The 25,260-nt window shown below is 40.8% G+C and overlaps 1 protein-coding gene across 1 annotated transcript; it reads right to left on the reverse strand.

Annotated features, from left to right (window-relative positions):
- Window positions 1-7,494: 7,494 nt before the first annotated feature.
- Window positions 7,495-20,130, reverse strand: LOC132396705 (proteinase-activated receptor 1-like). The gene is made up of 2 exons (XM_059974511.1): window positions 19,983-20,130; window positions 7,495-10,867 (listed from the first exon to the last, which is right to left on the reverse strand). The coding sequence occupies exons 1-2, from the start codon at window positions 20,047-20,049 to the stop codon at window positions 9,741-9,743; spliced, it is 1,194 nt and encodes a 397-aa protein (XP_059830494.1). The 5' UTR covers window positions 20,050-20,130; the 3' UTR covers window positions 7,495-9,740.
- Window positions 20,131-25,260: the final 5,130 nt, after the last annotated feature.

Here is a 25,260-nt window from a genome sequence, read left to right on the forward strand (position 1 = left end):
GCAGAATTTCAGAATCTAACACAATACAGAAGAATTTTTTTTTCACTACAGAGTAATACAGTTAGACATTCAATTCAGCATCTAAACGGTTAGCGATTACATTGTCACTTCCTTTAATATCTTAATATCTTGTACCTTAATAAATTCCTGTAGCATCAGACTCCAATTTAATAACCACCTATTTTTATTCCTTTTCCTCAGCAAAACAAAACTAAAGAGTTGTGATCTTAGCTTACGTGTATATTACAAAAGTTTATGCAAATACTAATCTTTATTTTACTTTCAAACTTAACAGTCAATCTTCCATGGTGTTGTCTTTATTATTTACATGCTTTGTCGAAATCCCTTAAAACCGGATCCTGTTATTTAAAGTGGCATCCCATCAACCCTCGCCCCTTTTCCAGTTAACTCCCATGTGGTTAGCTTGCGTACCAGTGTGGAATAGGCTTTTGCATGCTCCTTTCATAAGAGTTATTTTATCAACAATGTTTTCCAAACTTAGCCCATTTTCTGAACGTCCACACAATTCTTTATTTTTAAGCAAGTCGTTAGTTTTATCTTCAGGACCCTTCATTCTATTAGTTTTCAGTTTAATATCTGCAAGCGATCCCTCTTTGTCCAAACAACATTTCAAATTCTGCCTCTTCACAGCACACCCTTGAATAACATTAGCGCATGGGGCACCTTTACATTCCAAATCAACCTGTAATTGATTCGCAGGCACCTTGGTAACAAGCCATTGTTTCTTCGGCCTGGTTACTGCTTCTGACACCAATCCCGACTTTAAATTTTCTTCATTCAACTTAGGAACTACACTTTTCCCTTCTTCTTCAATAATAATATCCACATCACCACCTTTTATCTCCTCACTAACTTTTAACACACCTTCGAACACAAACAACTGGGAATTCTCACTTCCCACTAGTACCACGGTTAACCCTTTCTTCACTGAACCAAGTCCATCTGACCCACAAGGACTGCATTCCTTTTTAACTGAATCAGATACCTCAGACTTTTCCTGAGTTTCATTACCAGGTTCAGTACCACGTGCATCCACATTTTGAACACACTCAAACGGGACCTCTGCCTCTTCCAGGCTTTCAATACCCGTCCCCTTTTCAAATTCTAAGTTCCCCTGATCCTCCCAGTTACTCTCTGGGCAACTCCCTTCCGGAGTAAACTCAACCCTGCGGGCTGAAACAACCTCATCTGCTAACCCAGCAGACTCTTTCAACATAACGGCATCCTTTTCATCTAGGACTGCCCTCATTTCATTATCGGGAACACCTTTAAAATTTTCAACTTCTTCCAACAGTTCTGCCAAGCCAGACAGATCATCCATGTCCAACCCTGGACCTTCTAACAGCCTTATCTGTTTCTCATCTCTACTCCGTGCCTCTATAAATTTCCTCCTGGCTAAGGGTAGGTCTACCTCCTCTCCTTTGCTCTCTTTCACCTCCCTATTCTCCATTTTACCACCCTCTAGCCCCTCTTGGTACAGGGTCGGTAAAAACGTCTCAGCCAAATTGATACTGGGCTGATCTAAACTGGTGTCTGTCTCTGCTGCCTTTCTTGACACGCTGCGAGTGATCGCGCATGCAGGATAGGTCTTGGTACCTAGGGGCGGGACCTCAACACTTACAGGCTGGTTCGTCAACTTCATGGCTGACCAAACCTCACCCCCAGCTAAATTGTTACCCAGAAGGACGTCCACGCCAGCTCTCGGAAATTCTGATCGCACCCCTATTTCAACTGGTCCAGATACCAGCTCACAATTTATAATGATCCTATGCAAAGGCACAGCTTCTGTCCCTTGTCCTATGCCTCTCAAAGCCACCTCTCCAGTCTCAGGACCAAAATCTAGTACCTAGTGAGAATCAATCTAGTACCTAGTGAGAATTAATCTAGTGAGAATCAATGACTGCTCAGCTCCAGTGTCTCTCCAGATCCGCACTGGAACTGGTGTTTCTCCCTCTTTCACCAACACGGTCCCTTCTGAAATAAATTTCTCACGCCCCTCTCATATTCTGTCTACCTGGGGCTTTCTGGTTGATTTACTGATCAACACAATACACCCTGTAGGACTGCTGCTTTCCCTTTTCCTGTCTCCTTCCTCAGAGCAAAGCACTTAGATGCAATATGACCCACCTTTCCACAATTAAAACAGGTCAAGCCAGGACCCCTCCTGCCGCCTTGCCTTTCTTCCTCCTTATTTTTACCACTAGCTCCCGGCTGAATCTCTGCCTCAGCCAGCAGGCTTTCTCTGCCATTCCCACGGTCTTTCTGGTAACTCTTATTCGAGGAAAACTTGGTCTTGTGGGTTAGGGCATATTCATCACCAAACCTGGCAAATTTGGATATGGACTTACTCGGCTTCTCGTTCAAATACATCCGGATATCATCCGAAACACAACCTTTAAATTCCTCAATCAGAATTAACTCCCTGAGACACTGAAAATCTTCTTCCACCATTTCTGCTGCACACCAACGATCCAAGAGCACACCCTTCTCATAGGCAAACTCTGCATACGTCTGATTCCACCCTTTCTTTAAATTTCTGAACTTTTGTCTATAGGCTTCAGGTACCAATTTGTAGGCCCGAAGAATGGCCTGCTTTACTTCCTCATAATTCTCATACTCCTCCTCGTCCACAGACAACGCCGCATATGCACGTTGTGCTTTCCCTTTTAACACACTTTGTAACAATGCCACCCACTGATTTCTGGGCCACTTCTGACTCACTGCCACCTTTTCAAAATGCAAGAAATAACTATCAACATCTGTCTCCTCGAACGGAGGTACTAACCTAAACTCCCTACTAACATTAAACCTCTCCTCTCGGTCTGGCCCTTGAGCTCTTCTCTCTTTCCTTAGCTTCTCCAGGTCCAGCTCATGTTGCCTCTGTTTCTCCTTCTCCTCATACTCCCTCTGCTTTTCAGCTGCTTCCAGCTGTTTTAACTTAATTTCATGCTCCCTCTGCTTTTCACCTCCTTCCTTCTCCCTTTTCACCTCTAACTCCTTTAGCTGGAGCTCATGCTCCCTCTGCTTTTCAGCTCTTTCCTCTTCCCTTTCAGCTCTCTCCTTCTCCTTTTCAGCTGCTTCCAGCTGTTTTAACCTAATTTCATGTTCCAACCTTAATTTTTCCAGCTCTAACTGAGCCGCCCCACTAGCTGGTACCTTTTCAGGGATATTTTCCAATACCTCAGCCGAAAACACATTCTTCTCAATATAATACAGTTATGGCCCTCCACATCTCCCCCTTTTTCATTGACAACCTCACCTCTGCAAGATTTAGTCCTTTCGCAATATTTATCAAGTCCGACTTTGTGGCAGCCTCTAGCACTCCAGAGTCGGGTTTTTTATAAATTTGTCTACGTCCATCTTTGCTGGCTACCCGTGTAACCAGATCCAAGTTTGGACTTAAAAGCCCGATTTACTGGCCCTCCAATTTGGTATCAAATCTCGAGACGAGGCCCCACGTTGTTATGAACCCCGCAACTGGGTTACTTACCAGCAAAGATAGAGGCGTCCGTTGAAGTCATTGATACTATTTTTAAAAGTATTTATTAGTAAAAATGCACAAAAATAATATCAATGCAAATATACAGATAATATACGTCATCAATACTAAACCCAAAAGTGTGGGTATAATAATAATCAATAAGAAACAAGCTCTATCGTAGTCTAGGGGATAATAAATTGTCCGATGGAAATATACAGTTTGTTTCAGTTCACACAGGCTGCCGTCATTTGTTTGTCGCTGTGTTGCAATTGTTGGAGAGAGAGAGAGATAAGAATGGGAACAGTTATCGCTAAGTGTTTTGCCAACCTTCCTTTATGATTTCGATCTGTCGGTGTCTCATTGCTGTGGCCGTTCAAGTGTGACCTCTCCTTTAGCTAAACCATTATTCCGTGATGAGCCCACCACCCAGGCAAGGGAGGACGCACACGAGCTCTCACCGGCTTTTGCTATAAAACGCTGTCACTGGATTTCTAGCGTTTCTCCTGGTGTGTCTCAGGGGTGTTCCCCAGACCCCTCTTTTACCCTCACTCACGGGGTCTCAGATGTCAATCAGGTTGGGATGATGCAATCCCTCAACCAGACCACTCTGGTTGTCCCCTGAGGGGTTTCAATGAATAGTACAGTACTCAATACACAATTCCTTCTCCAAGAGACAATAGCAGTAATCAGTGGTTCCGTTCCGCTTATGTCAGGAGACATTCCACTGGGTTATGTATTCTGCATTTCTCTCTCTCGTTTCCTGGGTATGATGTTTATCTCTCTCATTTCCTGGGTATCAGACCCGAAATAATAGCGATCCTGCGATTCTCAAAAAGGAGGGGGCGACTTTGCACCCTTCGGCCCCTCAGAGTTGCTCCACATTTGTAACAGTATGTCTGGAAGGAAATGAATCTCAAGGTAGTAACATATACGTACTTTGAGCTTTGAAGTGGGAAGGGACTGAGAATGCATGAGCTCCAGCTGGGTACTTTGAGCTTTGAAGTGGGAAGGGACTGAGAATGCATGAGCTCCAGCTGGGTACTTTGAGCTTTGAAGTGGGAAGGGACTGAGAATGCATGAGCTCCAGCTGGGTACTTTGAGCTTTGAAGTGGGAAGGGACTGAGAATGCATGAGCTCCAGCTGGGTACTTTGAGCTTTGAAGTGGGAAGGGACTGAGAATGCATAAACTCCAGCTGGGTACTTTGAGCTTTGAAAAGCCTGCTGAGAGTGAGCTGGGATCCGCAAGCTGCTGCAAATGGGGAAGGGGTAGTCGGTAAGGAGGCGATGCATCATTTCATTGTGTCCTAGTAAATCTGTCTGATAAAGGGGATTAAAATGATACTGAGACAAAATGAGACATCAAATGAATTCAGAAAAGTGCCCATGGAGATAGTAAGTATTATCACTCACAGCCGCAATCTGGAAAATGTTTGTGATCTGAAATGATAGCAGCTCCACTGGCTGCCCCAAAGGGCTGTCATATTCACTTGGGAAACACTTTTCAGACTGCACGCATACCCATAGATTTTCATGGCTTGTCTTTTTGTTTCATGTCCCTCTCCTGTGATGTTGGGGCTCTAGCTTCCTGTAGTGAAGCTCACTGAAAGCTGAAATAACTGCATCTCCATTTTCCATCAGACTGGCTTCCACATTTTGCACTTGGCAATGGCCCTTAGCTTTCTGAACAAAACCCAGGCATTTTCCCACCAAATGGAAGCAGGCTCAAAACTAGAAGCCCTAAACGTACTGACTGTAAGATCGTAATAGTAAATGGTTTTGTTTTGCCACTAAGATTCCTGGTAAAATGGAGGGCTATGGGTAACACTAGGTAATTTCTAAAGTAAGTACATGTTCGGCACAGCGTTGTGCTGTAGGTTTTCTGTGTTTCTATTCCCCAGGATATTTCTTGGTGAATTGGCCCTCTGATCCGGGTCAGGATTTTCAATCCATTTCAAATCTAAGGGAATAAAAGGAGTCTTGAGTGTAATGTAAAAGAGAAGGTAAATTCTTGTATTTTAATTAACTCAGTTTAATATTTAATTATTAATGTATTTTAATTAATTTTATTTGGGTTTGTTTTAAAAGCCTATGAAACTTTTTGTTTCAAAGGTATTCTTAATACTTAAAAAACTAATAATTACAGGGTTGGAGGGCACAATGCAAACCTATAGAGGTGGGTGTAGAGATTTTGCTGTTTGCTCACTGTGCAGAACCTGCTCTTTTCTTGGCATTACAGGGGCTGCAAAGAAAAAAGCCATTAGGACCATCAGAGAGGCTGTTGAGTGAAACTCTAGAGATGGCTATGATTCAAGAGGCATGAACCTTGGCCCAATGCTGCTGCGACACAAGCCATGGTGTGATCAACCCTGGTTGGGTCACCTGGGTGAGAGAATGACTTGTGTTCAAAGACCTGAAACGGCAGCTGACCCCAGGTTATATCACTGATGATGTATCCCAGCGCCTGAGCATCAGGCTTAAAACCTTTGACAAAGGTGTTCAAATACAACGCTTTATCATTACACTTCTGGGGCACTTCCACCGTTTGGGGCACGTTCTTGGAGACTGAAATGTCTTGGGCCAGCAAAATTTGTCCTCAAGATCCAGAAATATGCATGTGGGGAGACCCTGGGTAGTGATTTCTGGTGTTCAGCAATGTTAGCTCCTAAACACCAACCACAGTTTGTGAACATCGGTTATTGTTTTAACTGCCATCTACAGCTAACTTTATTTATGTGTCCCACGCCTACCTCACCTCTTCAGCTGCATTGCTGCTCCTCTTTCACTTTCCCTTTTTCTCTCTATTCTTACTTAACCATTGTTGTTTCTCGCTTGTCATTGAATTGAAACTCTAAGCAGTGTTTGTTCCAAGGCTGGGGCATGGACCCTCAGTTTATTATCCACAGACTCCCCGCAACCCCCCCCCCCCCCCACCCATAGAACAAAGCTAAGTTTGCACAAGGATTTTTCCCAGTCTAGATTTCCAGAGCAATGTCTTGGGGGCCTTGAATTCATTGATGAAGTGACCTCATCCGACAACAAGCGTTAAACCTTAAAAGTATTCTTCCGCTGCCTGTCTGCCAGGAAGTATCGGCAGACAGTATTGGTATTAGGAATTTCTTGAAGCATCTTGTAACAAGATCTGGATTTGCTACATTTTCATGCACACTTGTAAGATGATGAGAGAGTAGGGAAAGGAGAGATCATCACCACATAGATTAGAACATCCATAATCAAGTTTTGAGTATCCTTCACATTTCCTCCCCATGGTTTTGAATAATGACCTGATAGGCTGAAAGGCTGTTAGTGTGCTCATGACTCAGTAACATCTGCTCTGGAATGTTCCATGGGGAACATTACTGACTCTAACCCTACCGATAACCCACATAAAATAAGGGGCAATTTTTGAGACTGGAAGATTACTTTTCTCTGTAGGAGGTTGGTTGCAATGCTTATTTTCACAGCTTGTACCAATCTGCAGATTCAATATAAACTTTTTAACTCCTTATTTCTTTATCCTGGAAGCATTATTTAAATTCTGGCAAGCTATTTAGCTGTCTACTTTCAAACAGCTTTTATTTGTATGGATCTTGCAGTTTATAAAGTAAATGAATAAACTGAAGAATCTGCATTTTGGTTCCATAAATCTTTTCTTTCTCTGAATTTGATTTCCATATATCCACTATCTACAGGACTGTACAAAAGTCTTAGGCACATGCAAAAACTGTTGTAAAGCGAAGATGCTTTCAAAAATGATGGAATTAGAAGTTTCTAAGTATCAAAAAACTTGCTACAAAGATCAGTAAACAGTTAAAAAAAACTAAATCAAATCTATATTTGGTGTGAACACCCTTTGCCTTTAAAGCTACATCAGTTCTCTTTGGTACACTGTCATGCAGTTTAATACGAAAATCGGCTGGTAGGTTGTTCCAAGCATCTTCGTAAACTTATCGCAGTTCTATAGACTTTGGCTGTCTCACTTACTTCTGTCTCTCCAGGTAATCCCCATCAGTCTTGATGATGCTAAGATCAGGGCTCTGTGGAGGCCGTATCATCTGGAACCATATTTTTAAAAAATCTAGGAAGCCGAAGACAATCTGGAGGGGGTATCACAGGGACTTATTTATAATTCACAATCTTTTTAGCTAAAGGTAAGAAATTTGCTGTGGTCAGTTTTATTTGCTGAGGGAGATGACATTACAAAGGTTAAGGGACACAAGAAGGTTGGCACAATACTGTCTTGAGATAAGTAAGAAAGATGTCTAAAAATGTGGATGGGATCTATTCCTAGAGAGAGACTGATAGACATGTGGTGGGCCTAACAAAAATCTAATAATCCTCCTTTGATACAAAGGTGTTACTAAGTAATTTGTAAGTTAGAAATGTTACACCTTCATTAAGCCTAAATTAGGTTTAGAGTGCATCATTCTTGTGAAGAGAGATCTTGCGTATTTTGTTTGAAATGCTTTGAAAGGATGTTCAGAAATTATTTATATAATTACCTCTCATTTTTAACGTTGTGAAAATGCCTTTATACAACAACTGAGATCTTTCCTAAAGGTGTTCCGAAGAGGGAGGCCCAATTCTGAGCAGATTGTTTTGCATTCCATGCACTGCCTAGGTCAAATATGCAACTCGTGCAACAAATTGCACACTTTTGGCAAAAAGCAATGATACATTGGACATAAATTTTTAAAAACATGAGACATGGTAACACAAGATATACATTTTCATGGCCATACTTTGTCAGTGTATAATATTTGGCAATATTTTATTACACTTTAATAAAACATTAAAATGATAATGAACACATAACAATAATAGGTATTCAATCTTAAAATAATATGTTTACATTCACATTCCTATTGAACAGTTTACTTTCTCTTCTCATAAGGCGATGGACGTCTTGTAGAATTGTTGTATTTACTCTTTTACTGGTACTAACTGTTTCATGCATACTCTGAAACTCTCCTCTGTTTTTCATTGTAAATTGAGAGTTGTGTAAAATACACAATATGTTGTACAATGGGTAAGGGTGTTCTCAGTTGTTATTCGGTAAATACAAAGTCAGATAGTTTGACTTAAAAGCTGCCCACTTCTGACACCAATAAAAGAGAGGGCTTCTCTTTGTAAAAAAAAATCAGCTGCATTTACAGTTAGTAAAACTGTCAACATGACTCTCGTGTGTTAGACATCTCAGATGGCAGATGAATTATGGACATTCAACAAGTTGTAATCCATTACACCTTCAGGGGCTACTGCACAGAATCCAAGTAAACTGCAGTGAGTTATAAGATGTCTCTCATGGGCACTAGCTTCCGTATTATCCAAGTCATTTTCAAGGAGCGGTGCCCCAAAAATGTGACATTCACAGGACATACTCTCTTTTGATTGTTACCATCAAGAAGGAGGTACAGAGGCCTGAAGGCACACACTCAATGATTCAGTGACAGCTTCCCTCCTGCCATGTGATTTCTGAATGGACATCGAACCCATGAACATTACCTCACTACTTTTTCATTTCTGTTCTTGTGCTATTTATTTATTTTAACTATTTAATATACTTATTGTAATACAGTTTTTTCTAAATTATGTATTACATTGTACTGTCACGGGAAAGTTAACAAATGGCGGTGATATTAAACCTGATTCTGATTTATGGGGCAATATGTGATTTATTAAGTTCCCTTGTAAAATAAAAGCAGGAACAGTACAATCGTGAGCATCGTCGACATGAAAGGCCTCGAGCCAAGACTTCAGTGTCCATTTCCATCCACAGATCGTGTCTGACCAAATGAGTTCCTCCAGCAGTTCAACTTCTGCTCTAGATTCCAGCATCTGCAGTTCTGTGCCTTTCTGTTAGTGAGACGTTCTCATATAAGAGAAACAGTCATCACTGTTACATATCATTCTGTTCTCCGAGTTTTTATATAGGAAAGTACTTAAGGCATCAGTAAATAAAATTGCTATGGTTGGAACCTTCCACTCTATTGCAAAACCAATTGGCTTAAAGGACGCATAGATACTGTGAGAATCACAGTACAAGTAAGATGGCTTGGCCAAATGTAACTGTGATACTTGTGCACAGACATTCACAGTGAAAAAATATGCAAAACAATACAACTTAATTTGGTCTTAGTTGTCTGCATCTGAGTGCTGGAAGTCAGTTATAGTTCATGAGATTACCAAAATCAAACTCTCAGATATATTTGTCATGTTTTCCTAATAACATGCTGCAGATTCATGGATGAGGAGTGGAAGTCTCCATTTTATTCATCAGCTCTCTTACTTGAAAGCTTTCAACTTTGACTGAATGTAGAATGTGACGCAATTGTTTCTGGAACATTGATGAAGCGTAATAATAAATCAACGGATCAAGGCAGCAGCTCACACTGCCTACGCACACACATAGTATGTAGACAAAATACAGGGAATCACTTGGTCCTTGTGAAAAATGAAGATAGTGTATCAGCAAAATTATATTAGTTGGTGTAAAACAGACAACAAAGACACTAAGCACAATAATAGCTAGAAAGAAAGCGTGTCTCTTGCCATACTGGTTTACTATACTTTGTGAATGGAGGGTTGAGATAATGCTTGCATAACAGACTGCCGTTACAGTCAGGGGAATTACAAAGAATACAATACATAAAGAGGGAACATAGTAGACAGAATATCTTTGCAGTACTGAGAGAGGTAACACATCATGGCAAGTTGTAATATTTAGGTCTATCACATACACAGCTTGCTCCGCTAAGAAGAATGGCATAGCACCACAAATAGCTAGGAGCCACATGATGAGACAAAGTGCTACCACCCGTCTCTGGGTCCTCCAAGTGGAGGATTTGATTGGATAAACCACAGCAAGAAATCGGTCAATACTAATGCACATCATCAGCAGCACTGAACAGTACATGTATGTGTAAAAGCTGCCGGTAACCAGTCGGCACACAAAAGAGCCAAATTCCCAGTCATTACCCAAAAAGTGGTAGGAAATCTTTGGAGGAAGCAGCAGCACAAATAACAAATCGGCCACAGCCAAGTTTGTCATGTAAATCACTGTTGGATTTCTAAACCCTATTTTAAAGAGGAATATTAGGATTGCCAGCAAGTTAAGAGGCAAGCTTGCAGTAAATACAAACGTGTAAACAAAGGGGATAACTAACGTCATCCATACACTTGTCAGATATTGCCTTGTTGTTTCTGAAACTTCGACTGCTTCGTAACTCCTTGAGTTCTTGGAGCAATTTCCGTTAAATCCTTGTCTTGACATTTTCTGCTGTGAGCTGTTACATTTCACAAAATTGCAAATCTGGGTTCCAGAAAAGGTTCTGGGGGAGAAATTGCTCTGGGAGCTTGAATTTTTCTCTGCAAGTAGAAAAAAACAACATTTAGACATAGATATACCACTAAATGATAACAATAAAGAACAGAAGGACTAAGGGCTGGAACAATGCATTCAAGCTCTTCACCCAGATGCAGAGATCAATAACTCCTGAGGCATGCAGTCTTCCCTATCTCAGTCCTACATGTGAATAGTTCCAGCTACAGTCTGTCCTGTTAAATCCCCTAAGATAATAAATGTGTTTTGAATATGCATGATGCAGTACAACTCTAAGTTCAGTGGGTGGTGTGCATGGTAGCAGAGAGGTTAATGAAATGCTGTTACTGTGCCAGCAACCCGTGTTCAATTCCGCTGCTCTCTGTAAGGAGTTTGTATGTTCCTCCGTAGTCGTGTGGGTTTCCTCCTGCAGCTCTGCTTTCCTCCCTCATACCAAAGATGGATGGGTAACAGGTTAATTGGTCACGTGGGTGTATTTGGGTGCTGGGGGTTCATTGGGTTGGAAGGGCCTGGTACCACGTTGTATCTTTAAATAAATAATATGACCAACGGATTTTCCAGATTGCTAGATGTTAGTTCTATTAATATCCCAACATGTTTAAATTCACTTTTTTTTGATGTTTTACTCTATTATAGTACATTCCCCAGTAAACTTGCTAACTGTAGAAAATGGGGGGGGGGGGAAACAGGACTCTGGTCATTTAAAGAGAAAATGGGAATGTGGTTGCAGAGCAAGGCTGTGTGCTTATCCCCCTGTTCTACTCACTTTATACCTATGATTGTGAGGCTAAAGCACCAATGACACATTTAAACTTGTTGCTGTCATCACTGTTGTTGGTCCAATCAGATGTGGTGCTCAGTTGGCATACAGATGGGAGACTGAAAATCTGGTTGAATGGTTCCACAACAACAACCTCTCACTTGATGTCAGCAAAACCAAAGAGCTGATTATTGACTACAGGAGGAAGAAATCAGGGGTTCATGAGCCAATCTCCATCAGAGAAGGTCAGTAACTTTAAATTCCTTTACATTATAATTTCAGAGGATCTTTCCTGGGACTAGCAATAAAGTGCCATTTCAAAAAGGCATGGCGGCACCTCTAATTTCTCAGAGGTTTGAGCAGATTTGGCAAGTCATCTAAAACTTTAACAAACTTCCATAGATGCACAGCGGAGACCATCCGGCCTGGTTGCACCATGGCCTGGTATGGAAAAGACAATGCCCGAGAACGGAAAGCAAACATAAAGTGGTGGATACAACCCAGTCCATCACAGGAAGCCTTTGTCACTATTGAGCACATCTACAAGGAGCACTGCCACAAGAAAGCAGCATCCATCAGCAAGGTCTCCCACCATTCAGGCTATGCTCTCTTCTCACTGTTGTCATCAGGAAGGTGGTACAAGAGCCCTAGGTCCCACATAGCCAGGTTCAGGAACAGTTATTACTCTTCAATCATCAGGCTTCTGAACCAGCATGGATGACTTCGCTCACCTCAACTCTGAACTGGTCAGTGAACAGAACTTATGGATTCACATTCAAGGACCCTACAACTCATATTCTCAGTACTATCTGTTTATTTATTTATTATTTCTGCAGTTGCAGTTTGTCTTCTCTTGCACAATGGTTGCTTGTCAGTCTTTGTGTGTAGTTTTTCATTAATTCTATTGTATTTCTTTGTTCCACTCTGAATGCCTGCAACAAAATGAATCTCAGGATACCTTGATGATAAATTTACTTTGAACTTTGAAGTTGGCTTTAGCAATCTGAATGAAACACAGGAACCAGGGTCCTAGTAAGTTGACTGGAAGGAAGGGAACCAGGCCTCCAGTTAATAAGAGGGGAAAGTGGAAACCAGGGTCCAAAGTTGGAGGAGAGCACAGGAACCGAGAGCTTCTGCTAATCAGAAGGGAGCCCAGTGATTTGGAAGGTAGCACTGGAACCAGGGCATGAGCCAGTTGGAGATGAGCACAGGAGCTGTGGCCTTGGCAAGTCAGAAGGAGCCAGCTGCTGAACCATTGTCACAATCAGGATTTCAGAATGGTCAGATCACAGATTGTTGTTGCTTCACAGTATTTCAATTAGGTCACTTATAATTCTTTGAAATGTTTCATATTTCTCCTTATACAAAAGCAATTTTATCTCATGAATTCCATACATTATGCTAAGTACAGTATATCTTTCCTTGGCAAAAAAAGGCCAAAGCAACTTCAGCTGTGGTGTCAATATGTACTGGTCAGCACAATTCCTTATAGTACCAGCGACCCGGGTTCAATTTCTGCCACAGTCTGTAAGGAGTTTGTATGTTCTGCCCACGACCACATGGGTTTCCTCCGACATTCCAAAGATACACCTGTTGGTAGGTTAACTAGTCATTGAAAATTGTCATGTAACTAGGCTATGGTTAAATCAGAGGTTGTTGGGTGGTGTGGCTCAAAAGACTGCTCTCTGCTGTATCTCAATAAATATACAGTATAGCACCTCACTTTAGTATTACCATCCTGTTTCCCTTCTTAAACAAGGCACTAAGCAGCCAGAAAATCAATTCCACCCTTTGTCTTAAGTTGTGTGAGACTGATAAAATCTATGGATTATCCCAAAATAATATATTAAAGTAGACCCTAATGGAGAATTAAGGGCTGGTTGATGCATTCAGCTGTCTTCACTCTCAATATGAATTTAAATGAGCAGACAGCGAGGAACCTTGGACACATGTAAGCATCGGCTGATCTGTTTCCACCTATCACCTGTGAGTCTCCATTGGAAAATTTCTCTATCCCCCTCCTGGGTCCATCTGTCCTCACTCACCATAACAAACCACCACTCCCAATCGATCATGTACCAGCCTTTGTCTCTCTATCACTTTTATATAGTGACATTCTTCCATCTACTCTTTGTATTCATGCAGCCTTTTGACTTGAACATGACCATCTTGTTTCTGCTTGACCCACTGAGTTCTACCCAGTTAGTGCTAAATTTCAAGTTCAATTATCATTCAAAGATACATGAATATAGTGAAATGAAACAGTGTTACTCCAGGGCCAAGATACAAAACATGGTACTAACAGTCATACACAGCACAAAGTAAACATAGCACAAACAAGATAGCAGTAAACATATATAGTAACACAAAAAAATATACACACACCCCATATATACCCCCTGAAAGACATGATAGATCCCTTAAAAATATACCTCCTGTACTTAATAAAGTGGCCACTGTGTACGTTCATGGTCTTCGGTTGCTAAAGCCCATCCACTTCAAGGTTTGATGTGCTGTGCTTTCAGAGATGCTCTTCTGCACACCCACTGTTGTAAAGTGTGGTTATTTAAGTCACAGTTGGCTTTCTGTCAGTTTGAACCAGTCTGGCCATTCTCCTCTGAGCTCTCTCATTAACAAGCCATTTTTGCCCACAGAACTGCCACATGCTAAATGTCTTTTTTTGTTTTTCGCAGGTGTACAAGGGTGCCTAATAAAGTGGCCACTGAGTGCAGAGTCTGGAGAACAAGAATATCAATTATATTTAAATTCCTGCACAAGAAAATGGGTGTATGCACACAGGATAAAGAAGCAAAATAGAAAGCAAAACTATTAAAAGTGAATACGTATTTGAAAACACGCTGCAGTTTAACTACATGCACCCTTGGGTAATCTTGCAGAAACAACAAGGTACATTTATCATGGATAGATAATATGCCTGAAACATTTTCATCAGAAACCATCAGATATTAGATATTCCCATTAGGTATGTACAATCCGTGCTGGGGAGGGCTTATTTTCCACGTGATCTTCCAGTCGTTTACCATAGTGCACCTTACAATCGGACATAAAGATCCCTACCCAAATACAAAGCAATCGAGCTAAATTTAGACAAAACTGAACCCTGGGGTGCAGATCAGTGTTGGGAACAGGATGAGGTCATCTGTCCAAAGAGCGGGTGTACAGGTATGCCTAAGAAAGTGGCCATTGAGTGTATGGGCCAATATTAAGAACACAACCAATAAACCAAAACAGATGATTTGGTTGCTGCGTTGCTAATTCTGGAAAAAACCCACATATAAATTTTCTGACACATTTCTTTCATTTCACCAGTGATAGTTTAAAGTAACCTGGAACATTGTGTAGCTTGGAGTGTGAATCAAGAATAGACTTTTATACCGATTCCCGTATTTTCCCATCAATTATTATTTTATGAGAAAACAGCATATTTATCCAAAACAGGGACTCCCAATCTGGGATCCATGGGCCCCTTGCTTAATGGTATTGGTTCATGGCATAAGAAAAGGTTGGGAGCCCCTGATTTAGAATGAGAAAATATATTTATTAGTTAATAATTGAAGTAAGTGAGAAACTGGCTAGATATATATTAAATACAAACAATACTACATTTATAAAAGTTAAATAGAATTTTTAGAAATTATAAAAGTCTTTAAAGTCAAATAGGGAAAGAATTTGCTTGTGATGTCAGTGATGAAAAAAGATCAAGATTATCAACATGTATATTAGAGATTAGAAGAAAATGTTTTCTGCAGAGAGGGTCAGCGACTTTAAATTTCTTGCTGTTTTCATTAGAGAAGATTTGTCAGGGGTCCTCTATTTTCTTAGAAGTTTGCGAAGATTTGGCACGCATTTAAAACTTTGACAAACTTCTATAGACAGACAGACAGACTTTATTGATCCCGAGGGAAACTGGGTTTCGTTACAGTCACACCAACCAAGAATATCGTAGAAATATAGCCATATAAAACAATAAATAATTAAATAATAAGTTAATCATGCCAAGTGGAACTAAGTCCAGGACCAGCCTATCAGCACAGGGTGTCTGACCCTCCGAGGGGGGAGCTGTAAAGTTTGATGACCACAGGCAGGAATGACTTCCTGTGACGCTCAGTGTTGCATCTTGGTGGAATGAGTCTCTGGCTGAACGTACTCCTGTGCCTAACCAGTACATAATGGAGTGGATGGGAGTCATTGTCCAAGATGGCATGCAACTTGGACAGCATCCTCTTTTCAGACACCACCGTCAGAGAGTCCAGTTCCACCCCCACAACATCACTGGCCTTATAAATATTATTGACTGGCTGTATCATGGCCTGGCATGGGAACACCCATGCCCTGCAATGGAAAAGCTGACAAAAAGTACTGGCTACAGCCCTGTCCATCACAGGTAAAACTCTCCCCACCATTGAGTATGTCTACACGCAGCACTGTCACAGGAAAGCAGCATCCATCATCATGGACCCCTGCCCCCCTCCCCCCACCGTTCAGGCCAAGCTCTCATTGCTGTCATTAGGAATAACTGTTGCCACTCCTAGAAGGACTATTTGGGGCCCTGAATGGAGGTGAGCGAGGAGGTAAATGGGCATGTGTAGCACTTTGGCCACTTGCAGGGATAAGTGTCGGGAGGGAGATTAGTGGGGAGTGCTGAATGGACGAGGGAATCACAGAGGGAACGAACCCTGTGGATAGTGGAGGATGGGGATGGTAAAGATATTTTTGGTAAAGGATCCCTTTGGAGATGGCAGAAGTTGCAGAGAATGATGTGTTGAACGCAAAGACTCATGGGGTGGTAGGTGAGAACAAGAGCAACTCTAACCCTGTAAAGGTGGTAGGAAGATAAGGTGAGTACAAATGTCTGGGAAATGGAGGAGATTCAGGTGAGGGCAGCATCAATGGTGGAGGAAGGAAAACCCTGTTCTTTGAAGTAAATGGAAAGCTGCATCCTGGGAACAGATGTGCTCGAGATGAAGGAACTGAGAAAAGGGAATAGTATTTTTACAGGAGATGGGGGTGGGGGGAAGAGGTATAATCAAGATAGCCGTGAGAATCAGTAGGTTTATAAAAGACGTTGGTCAGCAGTTAGAGACAGAGAGATTGAGAAAGGAGAGATGGGTGTCTGAAATGAACAAAGTGAATTTATGGGCCAGGTGGAGTTGGAGGTAAAGCTGACGAAATTGGTGAGCTCTGCATGCTGCTCGAAGCAGAACCATTGCTCAGGCTAAGCACTGTGGAGCATTATCAGGGAAAGCTTGGCACATGGACTGTTTTAGATAGCCAAACAAAGAGCGAGTATTGAAAGCAGATGAGCTGGGGAGTGGGGAGAGGATGAAAGCGTAGATGGTATTGGAGACTGCTTTTGTACAGTGCCTTTGTACCTTAAGATGAAACAGGTTAATGAAGGGGTTGAGGAGGACATTAGTAGGGGTTGGAAAATGTTATGTCAAAAATATATTAAAGGTGATATAGAAGGAAGAGTTTGAAATTTACAAACATAAATAGTCACTAAAATACAAGTGCCACAGTAAGAACAGTTACAGTTATGAAAATTAAAAAAAATTAAAGAACAGCTACATAGGGATCATTGTACTCAGATGGCCATAGATAGATTCAGAATCAAGCTCAGTGGCTCTAGCAGCTTAACCAACCATTCAACATCACTGCATGTGTGAACACTAAATATGGATTTAAAAGATGTTATAACAATGAAAACATAATAGGCTTTTATGAAAGGTAGGGTGCATTTTGATTGGAGAGTAAATTCATAACTAGAAGCAGAAGGTGGCCATTCAGCCTTTGTAACTGCTCTGCGAAAATGGTGGCTGATCTTTTACATCAGTGTTACTTCCTGCACAATTGCATTTATCCCGCATTTCCCTCAATATCCGAAAGTACACTCGGTGGCTACTTTATTAGGTACACCTGTACACCTGTTGGTTAATACAAATACCTGATCAGTCAATCATGTGACAGCAATTCAGTGCATAAAAGCATGCAGGCATCCTCAAGATGTACAGCTGTTCATCAGACCAAGCATCACAATGGGGAAGAAATAAGTGATCTAAGTGACTTTGACTGTGGAATGATTGTTGATGCCAGATAGGGTGGTTTGACTACCTCAGTAACAGCTGATCTCCCAGGATTTTTACGCAAAAGAGTCTCTAAAGTTTACAAAGAATGGTGTGAGAAATGGAAAAAAAACAGTGAGCAGATGATCTGTGAGTGAAAACGTTTTGTTAATCAGAAGAGATCAGCCAGACTGGTTCAAGTTGAGAAGAAGGTGTCAGTAACTCAAATAATTGGAAGTTTCAACAGTGGTGTGTGCAAGAGCAACTTAATACGGGACACATCGAATGTTGAAGTGGATGGGCCACTGCAGCAGAAGACCCAGAATATTAACCTAGTGGTCACCTTGTTAGTGCTTGCCATTAAAAACTCTATAGTTCTTTGAAATGGTTCCCTGGCATCCTCTATCTCAGCTTGAGATGATAGATGGTTTGAAAAGACTGCACAAGAGTTTTGGCTCAAATGTTGTGGGGATATTTATGGGATGAGATTAGAACCCTGAACTGTCAATGTAAAATGCAGAAGTTCTAATACTTCATTAAAAAAAGCTTAACTAATACAGAGTAATTGAGAAATAATGGAAATAGGAGCAGGAGTGGAGCACAAGGACTCTTGAGCCAGCTCCATTATTCAATATCATGACTTCAGCTCCCCTTTCCTGTCTAATCCTTATGCCCGTGATCCCTTTCACCACTTAAAACTTTCTAAAGTACTTAATGCCTATCACTATAACAACTTTTATCACTAGCCAACCACAACATACCATATTAGCAAATAACCTACACATGATGAGTAATTTCTGAATAAACATCTGTGCCTATGCATGATTTGTAAGGAGCGGCTTGCTTATGAAGTGAACTGTGATTTACCCCTCTAATCAGGATAAAGGTGAATCAGTGTTCACTTTTTTTTTTACTTCCTGTCATCTTAGCTGAAGTGCCAATTCTGACAAAAATATTTAATTGTCAGAATGGTTTTTTTTTTCATGATTCCTGATCTGTGTAGACAACCTCTGTTGACGGCTCATGGCATTGTTGAGATGCAGCTTTTGGATATAACGTCAAACCAGATTCAGATTCATCAAAACATAACGTGAACAGCACCTTTTGCATCAACAACCAACACAACCTTAGGGTATGCTGGGGGCAGTCCCCAAGCATTGCCACATGTTACCACATCAACGTAGCAAGCCTCCAATGTTCAGCAAAACAACACAATCAGCAACAGTAACAACAGAACAGAACAAGGGCAAAACAAGCCCCTTTGCTCCCTCCTGTATTCACAGAACGTGACAGTTGGCATGTTAACGCAGGAGACTAAAATGCTTTCAACTTTTAAAATTTTAGCCGTTTTTCTTCTCAAATTATTTTGTCAAACATAAATATGACACCAGGCAATCAAAATGGAATCCATTTGGGTTGGAGGGTAATAGAAGGACGTGTGGGACATTTGGTATCAGACTCACTAGCGAATGAAGAACTGCTCTGGTTCACAATGAAACTTTAAGTGGAGGGTGATAGGCATTAGACCAATTCAAATATTGACACCTCAGTTCAGGAGCTATCCGTTTGGATCTGCAGAATGATAACAATCTAAAGTAACGTTACATTAGCAAACTCCATTTGGTTATGGTGCTCTACTTATGTTCGCTTTGGTTTGATGAGAAGTCAAAGGATCTTTCTTGACCAGAAGTGTGATTCCCCATTGATAAACCTTGGTTCCTCTTTCGCACTTTTCACGCCAGCACCAACTTTGGCTCGGCATCCTTGATCTGCGTGAGGCTGGCACTCAACCCCGCCCTCTTCGTTTGGTGGTTACTTTGTTTCAAACTCTCTGAACTCGAACAGAACAGTCAGGACATGTCCTGAAATTAACGCAGTAATATGGAAATATGCGCCATGATTAATGGGATGACTGACTTCCCGTTGAATTTGCTCACTCTAATTTTTGGCTTTAGCCAGTTGCACTTAACAATGAACCATTACAAGGTCCCCCCCCCCCCCGCCCCATGGACAAAAAACAAAACAAAATCAATGGTTTACAGGGTTACAGCACCGAATGTTCCTCGAGACTTAAAATTACAGATCAACGAGATAAGTGAATTCCGTGCGGGTCTACTGGGAGCAGAAGTGATCTGTTCTATGCTTTATATCACGAACTCCAAGATGTCCCCAACTCGCTCGCCCTATTTGCCCTATCGCCTTCCTCCTCGTCTACCGCTAGCATTCAGAATCTACCCTCAACACGCACACATCCACCTCCCCACCACCCCCTCCGCTGTCTATAGACCCACTTCTTACCGGGTTGGAGAGCCGAGACCACGGTTACCAGGACGATCCATAGCACCAGCTGAACTTTCCAGGACATCCCGAATGAGAGGATTCGCAATTCACTTCACAATCCGGATCCGGCTTTAAATGAAATCCAGTCTGCGAACCGCCTCTCTTCTGTTCCACTGTCTTCTTTCTGTTTTAGCTTATCAGACGTCTTCAGCTCACAGTTAACTTTTCCCTGTTGCACTTCGATCCCACACTTCCTGGATCGCGTCACTTGTCTGCGTGTATGGGGAGTGTAATTAAGTTTTTCCAGTTAACCATACACCGTTATTACAATCAATGTGCACCGATGGCGGGCGGGTTGGGAACAAAACCATTACCTACCAACGGGTCAGAAACGCTTAAGTCGCCTGCCTTGACCTCAGTTTCTCCTCAACTTGAAGCAAAGAGAATTGTTATGAAGAGCAATCAGCTTTTACTCAAAGTAAAACAAAAGAACTAACAACTGTTAATCGCCGAGAGGAGCATTTTACGGATATTTCTGATACTGTCTCAGACTCGGACCCAAGAACTCCCGGTAGATCAATGTAAATGTTGTACATTGATCACTATTTAATCAGAGGTCTCAATACATCTGCCCCTTCGGAAAGAAACATCACTCAACTGAACCAATCACAGAGTTCTTCAATTTTAACTTGCTTTAGCGATTATGATCAGTTGATGGAATCATTGGGGTCCGACATTTCAGAGCAGTGTTCATTTTTCAACATAAATCAATAGGCACCGATTCCATCCCATTGGTGTACCAGTCCCTTCCGCCATTAAATATTGATGTCGCAGTAATGGCGTGCAGTAAGGAGTAACATATTGCACAGTGATTTATCTACCCCTGTATGAAACTATTTCATGCTCTTTTGCTTGGCCTGTGACGCTTCAGCAAGTAAGGTTCTCAGTGCACCTACATATACATATGCACAATGAACTTAACTTTGACATTTTTATTTTCTGTTACCACTTCTTTATTCATAGCACCAAGTATTTTCCTTACCTTGGATGTCAGATTAACTGCATTACAGTCCCAATTTTCAGTTTCCATCTTCCTTAAATACTGTGATTATATCTGGCACATTCCAGTCTGTGGGGCCCACCCTAGGATTAATGGATTTTCAAGAATGACCTACAGACTGGCTTTCAAAGATTCTTTACAACTCCTGTTCTCAGCGACTTTTAAATTTTTTTTACACATTTTGTCTTCTTTTGCACATTGATAGTTCGTCAGTCTTCGTCTATTCAAATATAGTTCTTTGTAAATTATGTTGTATTCCTTTATTTTCCTTTAAATGTCTGCAAGAAAGTGAATCTCAATGTAGTACAGAATATCATAACATACACAGATTTTGATAATAAATTACTTTGATATCCATTGTATCCACAGCCATCTCCATCAAAGTAGGATTATGTCATCAGCTGATGGGAATTTGTTGGCTTTTTGCCCCATCAATTTCTTCAACACTTTACTAATGTTGATTTCTTTCAGGTTTTCATTCAACTTAGATTTGTTATTCTCTACAATTTCTAAAAGCTTTTCTCTGATTTCTTCCATGAAGCAGACACAAACCATTCACCTTCTCTGTTATATTCTTATTTTCCAGTATTATTTATCTTATCTCGGTTGCTAAAGGACTGCATTCACTCTTGCAGTTTCTTTTCTCCTCTTTTCCTGCATCAATAGAAGCATTTAAAGCCCATTTTTGTTTCATGCTCGACTACTCTTGAATTCTAGCATCCCCTCGCTTTCGAATTTCATGGTCCTGCTTTGCAAAGTTCTAGAATGTGGAAATATTGTATATCTGTAACTCTGAAGTCTTTATTAATTTTTATTTTCTAAATTGTAAGCCTTTGTAAATTGTAATAAGACTAACTGGAACCCAGAGTGCTTTGTTAGCTTGCTGATGTAATTAGATAAGAAGCTTGCAAGAGTAATTAGAGGAGGGAGTGACTGAACATGGCATAAGTGCTTTCATACCTTACATTTACTGGAGAAACCATGAATAATCTGCTGGGGGAACTCTGGGTCAAGCAGCACCTCAGCCCACGGAATTCCTTTAGCAGATTGTTTGTTACTCCAGTTTATAGCATCTGCGGTTTTGTATTTCCAAAGTCCAAACGTTCAAAGTAAATTTATTATCTATTTATTAGCATGAGATTTATTTTTTGTGCAGCCATTTACAAGGAAAAAGTAAATTGAACAGAATTTTACCAAAACACTTCACAAAAACAAACACTGACAAACAACCAATGTGCAAAAAAAGGAAAACTGTGTAAGTTAAAAAAAATACTAACATTATAAGTCACAAAGGGTCCTTGAAAGTGAGTCTGTAGATTGTCGAATCAGTTCAGTGTAGTGGTAATTGGAGTTATCTACACTGGTTCAGGAGCCAGATGTTTGTGGATAATAACTGTTCCTAAACCTAGTGGTGTGTGACCTAAGGTTTCTGTACCTCCTACCCTGTGCTGCTTGTCTTCTTGACAACATTATTAGACTTTCTCATTGATCCAACTTTACCTTTAAATTTTCTAGTTAGTTGCAATGGGGCAATTTGGGATTTTTGTGCCTTAAAACAATATTATTTATTGCAAATTATGTATTATTGATTTAATTTATGACAGTTGTTCATACCTTTCCATGCAGTTGCCAATCTAATATAGCTAGCTAATGCTTCATTGGCTCATTTAGACTTCCAATACTGGTTTCAGATTGGACTGAGTCACTTGCGATCTTCATATACATTTCCATCTTATTATCCTTTTTTTAAGAGCTCCTTAACTACCAGATGATTAATTAATCCATTCCTAATCCACAATACTAGATTTTAAATGGACCAATGCCTAATCTGTTCAATACATGAACTATTCACCAATGAGTTAATCGTCCTCATATTAGAACTTAGAATAATACAACACAGGAAGAGATGTTTTGTCCTTTGATGTCTGTGCAGACCACATTGCCAATGTAAACAAACCCCATCTGTCTGCACATGATCTATATCCCTCCATTCCCTGCACATTTATGTGCCTATCTAAATGGTTGTTTAATGCTGTGTTTGCATCTGCTTTCTCCGCTGTCTCTGGTAGGGCTTTCCAGGCACCTATTATTCCGTCCATAAAGAACATGCCTTGCAAGTCTCTTAAAGTTCCCCTCTCTCACTTTAAAACTATGACCTTTGGTATTTAACATGTCCACCAAGGAGAAAAGACTTTGACTATTGCCACTATCTGTGCCCCTCATAATTTTATTTATTTCTTTCAGGTCACCTCGCAATCTCTGATGCTCAAGAGAAAACCATAAAAGTTTGTCCGAACTTTCCTTATCTATAATCTAATCTGGGCAAAATTTTGATGAATCTTTTCTCCACCCTCTCCAAATCCTCTGAATCAGAATCACAAAATGTGTTGTTTTGTGGCAGCAGTACAGTGAAAACACGCAAAGTTAAACTATACAAAAAAAAGTGCAAAAGAAGAGGAACAATGGGTGTTCATGGGTTCCTGACCTCCACAAGGACAACAACCTTGTCGTGGTTTGGAGGCTTGCTTGCTCAATGACACAGAGAGCTATGTTAGCTAGAGTTAGAGCTTTATGCTTTGGCACTTGGTAGGGTCACCCATGCCAAACAGGATAGAGACTGAACTAAGAGTGGTCCTCTTGTCCTCCAGGTTCGGGGGTTCAGCACAGGGCTAACAACCCTGACTGGTAAAACAAAACTTACGGAAACAGCAATGAAGAATCCTTCTACACCTGAGCAGCCAAGGTCAGAAAGAGATGCTGGACCTTCACTGCTGCCCTAAATGCCAGTGGCATAATGGACAGTAAGCATAAGTAATGAGTTCTTGAGCCCATCCTCCCTGTGATCTGGTGATCAAAACTGCACAGTTTTGGTAATATCATTTGTACACTCTATGTAAAGTCTTGTCTGATTATTGTACTACCCTCATTATATGCCCCCGGAATTTCCAGACTTATGCTATATGTTACATTGACACCATAACATTCTGGACTACTCCCATACAGGTTTCCTGTCCTTTACTACTTCAAATTCTGCCCAAATTGATCTGCTAATTGAGTTTGAAATTCTTTAACCTTCTGCAACCTTTATTCTGTCCTTTGTTAGCAGAGTTACCTTTTTTTTGCTTTGCCAATCTCTTTTATATGTTAAATATACCAGAGTATTTCATTCTTGGGTCATTTTGTAACCATATCTTTGTAATGACTATTGGAATGTACCTGTTTAGCTATTCTGCCATTAAATCACCTTTCCTATAAATTTTTCATGCAATCAGGAATAGAAACTTCAGATATACTGTATCAATTACCATTTTCCCAGCTCCCGGCTATTTGGAGGAAGGCCTTTTTGTTTCTATACTCTGCCTTTCCTCTGAGGCTCTGGTTGTCGTCACCCATTTTGCAAACCTCCAATATCACCTTGTCCTTTCTACTTCCCCACACCAAAAGTTTCACTATCACAATTTGATTTAAAGTTAGGAAATGCTTCTTTATATAAGAACAGGACATTTTTAGAATTCTCTTTTGCGACAGTCAATTGTTTTGAGATCATTTGTCAATTTTATATTGAGCAATTTTTCTTGTCAAAGGTATTAAGAGATTAGGAGCAGGGGCCAAATAGCTCATAAATGGCGGAGGAGGGGGGGATCAAATTCCATACCCTGAATACTCTTACTTTCTTGACCATTCCTCACTCACTTTCAGTGCTAATTTCCAAATATGGAAGATGTCCCAACTCCTGCCACTTGCAGTGTGAATTATTTTCCGAATTCTCTCCTGTAATTGACTGCCTCTGACATTATTAGGATCTTAGCCTCAAGAGGAACATTTACAGGAACAAATCCTTTTAAAATGAACAATGATACTCTTGTTTTTATATGTTGAGAGCTGAGTACTTGAGGCTGTGCGCAGTTAATAGACCCACCCTTTTAAAATCATGATATTCTGCCTTCACGGTTTTATGACATAAAAATCATATGTGTCAAAATGTGAATGACTATATTTTCTGGCACAGGCTTAGCCACTTAATGATGAATGTGATTAGCAGAGTTAGCAGAATGTGATTGGCAGAGTTCAGCAGGGCTGTGCCATGTGCGGTGAGCAGATCTGCAGCCAGCGTCCTCAGTACCCAACATTCCCAATGGTACATTGGCCTTCATCAATCGTGGGATTGAGCTTAGGAGCTGAGAAGAAATGTTGCAGCTATATAGGACCCTGATCAGACCCCACTTGGAGTACCGT

The sequence above is a fragment of the Hypanus sabinus genome, chromosome 7 (assembly GCF_030144855.1).
Source record: "Hypanus sabinus isolate sHypSab1 chromosome 7, sHypSab1.hap1, whole genome shotgun sequence".
Taxonomy (NCBI): domain Eukaryota; kingdom Metazoa; phylum Chordata; class Chondrichthyes; order Myliobatiformes; family Dasyatidae; genus Hypanus; species Hypanus sabinus.